Raw genomic sequence first — 9,504 nt, forward strand, 5'->3', positions numbered from 1 at the left:
CAGACAGCTGGACAGACGGACGGACGACGGACGCATTACTATCGCATAAGCTCTTCTGGTCTCTGACCAGTAGAGCTAAAAATAGGGTTAGATAAGAGTAAATTTGGTCTTCATAGCTTAAGGTCAGGCGGGGCAACTTTCACCACAGTGGCTGGTATGTGACAGATTGTTTAACAAGAGTCCCATGAGCTACAAATCTCACCTGAGTCACTTGGGCCATGCTGTTCTTCACCAGATTCTCCCCCTTGTAATATCTATTGAGGCCCTGCCTCCAGGGGTCATGATTTGAACAATTTAGAATCTACACTACCCTCGAATGTTTCCACATACAAGAGGCCCATGGGCCTTATAGGTCACCTGAGCATCATGCAACAACTTTCAAATAATTGAATTTGGTTCATGTTTTTAGCTAGATGCTATGGCATTCACAATTTTGAAAGAGGCACCATTGCTAATCATAATTATACACTTAGCAAATGTTTAGTTTGTTTAATTAATACCCATAAGCAGGGTAAGGGAACAAAAATGCATGTCAACTAATCAGTAATATTCAGCAATAATCAGGAGTGCCCCTACCACACATGAACCCCTGACCCTAGCTGACACATTGCACAATTTTTGAAAAGGCACACTTGCTTATCAAAAATTTTTGATTAATACCAAAGCAGATTTCAAACAATTCATTTTTAGTATATAAGTAGAGCCCCCCCCCCCCCCGTCTTTGGTATCCCTGACCCAGGGGCCTTGAATTTCACAATTCTGAAAGAAGAGCCCTTGCACATCATAACTATATAAATAGTTCATCTGCTTATTACCCAGGAGTATAGAAAAAGATTTTTATAGATGTAATGTATTTTCACTATATATTCATTATAGAGCCACACCCTAACACCAGAACCCTTGACCCCGGGGCCATAAAATTAACAATTTTGGTAGAGGCACTCTTGCTTATCATAACTCAAAGGCCGTAAGTGCCGAGCATAGGCCTAAATTTGCAGCCCTTCACCGGCAATGGTGACGTCTCCATATCAGTGAAATATTCTGGAGAGGGACGTTAAATAATATACAATCAATCAATCAATCATAACTATGAATTTAATTAGTTTATTTAATACCCAGGAGCAGAGAAGAAGATTTTCAAAGAATTAATCCAATTTCACTATATAATCAATAGAGCCCCACCCTAACACCAGAACCCTTGACCCTGGGGCCATGAATTTCACAATTTTGGTAGAGGACTCAATTCATAGTTCCGACACGTCAATCAAACTTATTTTATTAGCCAATCAGATTGTTCCGTATAATTAGTCACAGAAGCGATTCGATCGGCCGCCATGTTGTCCCACAAACAAACCTTTGACAAGTTGTGGGAAGTTTAAGTTTTTGTTAAAAAATGGTATTACGGTGTGCGTGGGGAACCTGTAATGTTGATGAGAGATATCCTGAGAGGTTACAGAACGGTGTTAAGCTTATTTTGTTCCCAAAACCGAAAACTAATCTCCAGAAATGTCTTCGGTGGATCAAGGCTTGCGGACGTCCACACGAACAGTTGAACATTCAGAGAATAAACAAACACAAAGCTGTTTGTTCAAAGGTACAGCTGGTGATAATTTAATGTTTATGACTGTTGTGCACACTGAGTCTTAATTTATTAGTTGTATAAAACCTCAGAACTTAGGAATATACCATACCTGCATACCGTACAAATTCGGGATGCATCGATTTTACACATCTTGGTAATAAAAAAAATGGGCTGTTATTCATATTGCAAGAGATGGTAATTGATATTTATGTGTTTAAGTGTTGTTAATGCTTACTATGTAATAAATTTTAAAACATCGTAAGGTTTGAGGCCAATGTTATTGAATTATTTACAGCATTTCGTGGGAGGTAATGGACCAACTGTGGAATTTCCTGACCCATTACAAGCTGATGGATCAGCTGTTCGACCGACCAGGCCACTTCGCAAACGGTCTAGCACATACGCTGAGAGTAACCCAGTGTCAAAGAAAAAAAGAATTCTAAGGTAAAAACCCACAAATTGACAAATTTGAGGTTTGGGGAGGTAATGACCAACAAATTGACTAATTCCATCATTACGTCGATCACAACATATTCATTGTAAAGCCTACCAAATACCATCCTGTAAAAGTGATTTCCCTCGTACCATCAAAGAGTGAAAAAACATACCATCAGAGATAGTCGCTGCAAATACACCAGAGACCTTAGGTCTCAGGTGATCACGTACCATAATCTATGATTATTATTTTAATTTTTTTAATTTTTGTAACTTCATGCACACTACATTTGCCATTATAATCAGCTAGTTGATTGTGGACATTACATGCTAGAAGCAGAATCTTTCTTCCTACATATTTTTTTTTATTTTTTATAGTACAACAGATATAGAAGAACATGGAGAAGATGTGAACTCAACAACAGAAACTGAAACGTCAAACAACATCAACAGTGGTAACAACATATCTATACAAACAGAAGAACCTTGTAAGCATTCAAAAGTTTCCAAGTTAGGCTACCTTAACTTAATTTTGTACTGTTTGTTTAGCAAGAAACGGCTTTGCGTAGGTTTTGAAAAAAACACACAACTTTTCCAGCATAGTGGTCATAAATGGAAGGTCAGGCTGTATTCTCTCCACAAAGATATCTTTCTGTGTGAAAACAACAAAATCACAAAATGCACAACCTGTGATCATGAGTTGGCCCTGAATTTGTGCATAATGTGCATGAGTTTTTTTCAATGTGATTTCATTGTTTTTACACAAAAAGAAATCTCGCACATTCTCGCATGCTTCCGCAATTGTCATATTCCTAGCAGAATATGGACATTTAATTTCAATCAGACCGCAGTGACCATTGTCACACACCTTACCATCCGGAGTTGCCCCTAAAAAGGCAAACTCCTTGTTAATAACTAGCCCACAGGTGTGGATGTGCCTAGCTGGAAAGTCTTTTAAGTATCTAGACTTTGCATCCTTTTCGTGGATTTTACCGTATTCTAAGGATGGAGCAGAAATCTTTTTAGTGTTAAATATGCTTCCCAGAAACTTGTCATTAGGGGTCGACTTTCTTTGCAAAATTTTCCCAAAATTAGATGCAGTCAAACGATTCTTTCTTTCATTGTACCATTGTGCTGAATCACTTTGTTCTCTTGTATACAATTCAATTTTAATGGGATCACAATCTTTGTATTTCATATTCAAATCTATATACTCTTGTGGCAATGGTACTGGGGCTGGGTGGAATATATCAGTATTGCCACAACCATCCGACATGGGTGGCTCAACCTCCTTAATGTTATTTGTCTGAAAAAAAACTCCACTATGTATTAAACTGAAATAAGTCTTAGTAAGTATATGATTAAAATTTATCTTCTATCATTCTAGGGATTTCTCCAATTGAGATGTTTGCAATGGCCACAGAGCTACACATGTTAAGAGAAAAAGAGACGCAGTACGAAGCTACAATCTGCACTCTGAAAGAGGAAATAAAGGAACTTAAAGACAAACTATCATCTGAGGATCAGAAGCCATCGTTTGGAGTCGACGAAGTGATAAGAAGAGAGGGAAAATTGAAGAATTTGTTTAAATATTACACTGGCATTGTATATATAAGATTTGCTGGTCTCTTGGCATTTTTAGTTTCAGATGAATCCTCAGTAAATTATGAAAAAGGTCGAAAAGACATTAAAAAGTTGTCACTGCAAGATGGACTCTTTTTAACTTTATGTAGACTGAGACATAACTTTGGTTTGAAAGATTTGTCAGTTAGGTTCAAACTATCACTGCAGTCATCTGGAATTGTATTTAATACTTGGATTTCATTGATGTATTATAAGTTGGGCCAACTTTGTATTTGGCCTCATCGTGATGTTATTATTAATAACATGCCTAAAGATTTTAAAAATGATTACCCCACTACTTTGGTAATTATTGATGGTACTGAATTTAGAACACAAGCACCATGTGCACTTGGTTTGCAAAGTCAGCTTTACAGTGATTATAAGTCTAGTACTACTTTGAAAGCTTTAATTGGTTGTGATCCAAATGGTTCAGTGATTTTTGCATCCGAATTGTTTACAGGATGTATATCAGATAAACAAATTTGTGAACAGTCTGGATTTTACAATGTTCTTGAATCACTAAAATTAAAAGGTTATGTAAAAGACGGGGATGCTATTATGGCTGATAAAGGGTTTACTATTAGAGAGGAATTAAGTAATTTAAATTTGGTATTGAATATTCCACCAATGGCTTCTTCAACATGCCAGATGTCAGTTTCAGACACTGTGCTTACTGAGAAGATTGCTAAGCATCGTGTGCACATTGAAAGACTTATCGCAAAGGTTAAAACTTACAAAATGCTTTCTGTTCGCATTCCTACATCATTATTTAAAAACATTAACAAAATTTGGTCTGTATGTTGTCACTTGACACTATTTCATGATGTGTTTGTAACAGACAGTAAACATGGTAAATAGTCTACTTTTTAACGAGTTAAGCATTTCAGTGTATTGACACATATCATTGACTTTGGCATTTAACTTGTGATGCGGATAATTTATATACATCATTTAAAAATTATTAGCAAATTTTCCAACTGCATTTATATTTAAATATTTATTGTGGTTAATGTAAACATGTACCTGATATGACAATATTGAGCCTATCTGCACATCACCAAGGGGGGTGTTTACTAATGGGTGATCTGCAGACACAGTATATTCCAGAGGGGTTCCTTTTAGTGAACTCAGCTGCAGTATGTCATTTTTGGACACTTTGGGTAGACTGATATTAAAATATGACGTATGAATTAATATTTTTTCAAGTTGTGATTTTTTTGTACATTATTATTATTATTATGACTGATCAATTAAAAAATCTGAGCTTAAATTTGTACGAAATTGTAGCCATGAAGAATACTGTATTATTAAATATAATGGTTTTATTTCCAAAAGAAAAAAGTCTTTGTCTTTTCACATACTCTTCATTTAAGTCTAACTGGCATGTCACAGGTTTTCTTTTTCTTGATTCAGTTGGTCTTGCTACCACCACATGATTAATAGGGACAGGCTTGATCTTTGAGCCCCTAGGCACATGCCACTGCTGTGGGATGCTTGTACAACTTTGTTGTTCAGGCACATTTGAAAAATTATGGAGTTTGAACCCCTGCAGACTCTTTATTAGACCAACTACATGGGAACAGTGACCATTTAAACTACAAGGAAAAGTTAAACCTAAATTTCAAATAGCAAAGTGGAAGAAAATGGAACATTCTTAAGCTTCATAAAACCAATTGTCAGCATGTCTGACGATTTAAAAAAAATATTTCTAATCAGACTCATAAGGTAGGCCTAACGAATCAAATTATCAGTAATAAATAAATTACCAACTTCAAAGGAATTTGGCTAGGCCTAGGAAATGAAGAAGTTTGTCTATATAATACCTATTGTGTATTTTGACTGAATTTATTCATTTTATATCATTTAATAAAAATCCTGAACCATGCAGTTGATTATTTATCACGTCAACATATCTGTGAAAATTAATTGGGTCACCAATGTTTACATTCCGATGGGCCTTGGCCTAACGTAACCATGATAAATAACAAGATTTTCTTAATAAATACGAAAATATTTGGGTGATGTATACACATACCCAACTTTACAGGAGCACTGAGACTCGGTTATCGCATTTATTTTAATTTCCAAACTAAGTTGGTGCGGCGATTGATTTTTTCTCATCGACCTCCAGCATCTTGCAGCGACTTGTACGGAGTTATCCAAACTGAAAATCTTAATATTATGGATATACCCTTGGGTAAAATAATTCAAACCCTTCTGTAAAACTTTATCTGATAATTTTGAATTGTTGGGTAGGTATTTCACACAGAAATCGTCTGGAATTAACTTTAAACTGTCGGTCGCCACCGAAGATGATGCAGCCTGCATCGCCATAATGTGGGACTTGGTAACGGTAGCTAAGGTGGGCGGAGCTACGGAAGACAAGTCGGAACTATGAATGCTGATTACAATCATACCAACAGTTTGACTGCTTGATGTCCAGGAGTAAAGAAGAAGATTTTTAAAGATTGCACTAAATTTAGTGGTTTTTGCCCCACCCCCCAGGCCCCAGGGTGGCAGGGACCATAAAATTCATAATTTTTGTTCCCCTTCACCCACAGATGCTATATGATAAAATTAATTGAAATTGGTTCAGCGGTTTCTGAAAGAAGCTGAAAATGTTTAAATGTTAATGCACGATGGACGAAAACGGATAACAATAGGTCACCTGAGTTTACTCAGGTGACCTAAAACTTCAGCTTTCCTGGTTCAGCCATTATTCAGTTGCATCTTTTTATTGAATAATCAGCTTATTTTTTAACTTAAAAAAATATTTCACTTTTTCCTGGTATAATAGCATTAAATTTATCTAGTTCTAAATAAAAAAAATTGAGGGAAAAAATTAATGCAAAAAAAAATCGTGCACAATACCGGAATCGAACCCGGGTCTCTTGCTTGAGTGTCCGCGACCTTACCATTTGACCCACGGCGTCTTGTTGATAAAATATAAATTGAAATCAATCAATATGTAGAAATCGATGGAACAATCGCCATGTGTACATATCTTGTATATCTTTTGTATATTCTATGTTAATTGCGCGGATTTGGGGGCAGACTGATTACTACACATCTCCTATCGGGATGATGACAATTATCAGCGACGGGCACCTGTTCCTGTGTCAGATATGCGAGATCGTTATCATGGTTATAAATTCTCTATCTAGAAACTTAGTAGATTAAATTTAAACCAATATAATTTTAAAAGCTAAAATCTACAATAATTAGTTTTTTTTCTACGAGAGGCATGTATTAATGATTTATTCTATTCATTTAAAATGATTTTTAAATGATGTCTTTCAAAAGCTAAAATATCCTGCGGTTTTGACAATTACTTAAGAATCGAAATGGATCAGGTATATAAGGAATCTTCCAGAAAAGGTGTATTACTAAATCAAATAAATTCTTGTCTCATTAATCAAAATTAGATATTTCCATGAAAAAATATGCGTATAAGCACTATAGAATGTTATGCGGCATTTATGTAAATTTTGATTCGATTATTAGATCATCATTCTTTATCACTTGACGGAATTTTGTTTTCTAAATGAAATTAGAAAATTAAATATCATTTTGAATAAATATTTGTTTTATAAAATTATAATATTATTTAGACATATTTTTAGGTACGCGAATTTAATTACGATAAGTGAAAAACACAATTAAGATTGAATAATATATCTTTAGTCAAAATATTGCTTCACTGATAAGGGAAAAAAATATCTGATTATAAATTAATCAGCTAGTAAAAAAATCGCTAAATTGAGACTAAAATTAAATATCACTGAAGGGTGGCGGAAAGGTCACTGAAAGACGACAGAAAGGTCACTGAAAGTCGCCGGAAAGGTCACTGAAAGACAACGGAAAGGTCACTGAAAGTTGACGGAAAGGTCACTGAAAGTTAACGGAAATATGTCCGCTGAAAGGTGACTGAAAGGTATCTGAAATGTGACTAAAAGGCAACTGATAGGTCACTGAAATGTATGTGCCATTCAGTGGCTGAATGGCAACTGAAAAGTCACTGAAAGACGTCTTTCAGTTTTAACTGAAAGGTCTTGTTTCTTCCTGTGTAAGTTTCAGCTTTCCTGGCCCAATGGTTCTTTGGCCTTTGCTATTCTTGAGAAGAAGATTTTTTAAAGATTTTTCCTATATATTTCAATGTAGAACTTGAATTCCCTTTTGTGGCACCACCCTACCCTAAGGGTCATGATTTATACAATTTAGAATCTACACTACCCCAGGATGCTTCCACATAAGTTTCAGCTTTCCTGGCCTAGTGGTTCTTGAGAAGAAGATTTTAAATGACCCCACCCTATTTTCGTCTTTTCTACCCTTGGAACAGGAATTGGTCCTTCATTTTTAGCTGGGCTTATTGCTCAAAGAGCAATTGCCGGCTTATGTCATCCTGTTCAAGACAGGATGTCAACCCCATAGTCGCCATTTTAAAGTTACATGTAAAAATATCGTTCTTACTCTCAACCGCTTGTGAGATAATACAAACGCTAAATAAAGCAACATAAATAAAACGCAGTTTTATCTAAATGAATAAACATTAGTAGTAATGACTTTGAAAACTTCAGTCTTAAGTCAAAGAACATAGTTTATTAGCGTAAGGATTTCTGATAATCGGTGTTATCGTAGTTCTCTACACTAACGAGGAAAAACAGGAGAGGGAACCAGACTGGCCTGTTTGTTTACATTCAGCCGTAGTACCAGATTAATTTTGATTCTGACAAAATCGGACCGTGGTATTTGGATCGAAAACTCACTGTCAGTGTCTTATAATTTATATTGCTAGTTTTAAAATAATATTTTCATCAGAATTTTTAATCTGATATTCTTGTTATTTATCTGTTAATACAATATAAACATATGATTCATGTAAGAAATTCATTTTGCTCTGTAAATGAGCCCGGCTCTGTACTTCTGAGTACTTTGATTATAATTTAAACTCCCCATCACTCAAGAATAATTTGTACCAAATTTGGTTAAAATTGTCCCTTAGGTTCTTGAGAAGAAGTTGAAAATGTGAAAAGTTTACAGACGGACAGACAGCTAGACAGACGGATGAACCAACAATGGACATTGGGTGATCAGAAAAGCTCACTTGAGCTTTCAACTTAGTTGAGTTAAAAAGCATTGGCGGTGGACATCAGAAAAAGCAACAGATGGTTATGTGAAAGAAAACTTTCAAAATAAATTATCTGTAACCATAAAATTAAGTTTTTAAAGTTCATACACAAGTCATCCTCTTTTTTTTACTCTTCTTTGTCTTTCAAAATAAGGAAACTGCACTATCAGAGTGCTTCACATCCTAATATACGTGTTTGTGTTTAAGTTATGAATAATAACTAGAGCCGAGCTCGTTGCAAAGTAACGAGTAGGTCTTCCGTTGGAGCTGTGGACAGAAAGTACAGACCTTGGGTCAAGGTCTCTGCACTTTCTTATGTCAATTAACAACCTGTCTTCCCAGCATGAGCCTCCAGTAAATTTTAATTACAAGGTTATGCTTACACAATTTTTTCTTTGTCAGTGACCTTGATTTGCCAGAAAGACATTTGATCAGGGTCATGACAAAACCTCCAATTATAAGTAACCTATTTTCAAGTAAGAGCCTCCAATGATTTTCATTTACTAATTCATAGCGTACGTAGTAACGAAAATATTTCTTCTGTCAGTGACCTTGATCTTAACAGAATAACCTTGGCTCTGTGTCAAGACAAACACCTTTTAGTGATTAGAAGTTTATAACCCTGACAGGAATTTTACAACTTTTCTGTCATTAGCCGATGAAGATGTTTGAAATTTGCATTATCTCGTTCCATTTTGTCACAGGTCAGAAAAACAACATTGAGGTATTTTAAAAC

General features: G+C 35.4%; 1 protein-coding gene across 1 annotated transcript; it reads left to right on the forward strand.

The window, feature by feature from the left end:
* Positions 1–1,393: 1,393 nt before the first annotated feature.
* On the forward strand, positions 1,394–5,012 carry LOC134258920 (uncharacterized). Its single transcript, XM_062741522.1, has 4 exons — positions 1,394–1,594; positions 1,878–2,026; positions 2,396–2,505; positions 3,405–5,012. The coding sequence occupies exons 1-4, from the start codon at positions 1,394–1,396 to the stop codon at positions 4,496–4,498; spliced, it is 1,554 nt and encodes a 517-aa protein (XP_062597506.1). The 3' UTR covers positions 4,499–5,012.
* The last annotated feature ends 4,492 nt before the right edge of the window (positions 5,013–9,504 follow it).

This window comes from Saccostrea cucullata, unplaced genomic scaffold, assembly GCF_032062105.1.
Source record: "Saccostrea cucullata isolate Sc308-1 unplaced genomic scaffold, CSIRO_AGI_Scuc_v1 ctg12843, whole genome shotgun sequence".
Lineage (NCBI taxonomy): Eukaryota > Metazoa > Mollusca > Bivalvia > Ostreida > Ostreidae > Saccostrea > Saccostrea cuccullata.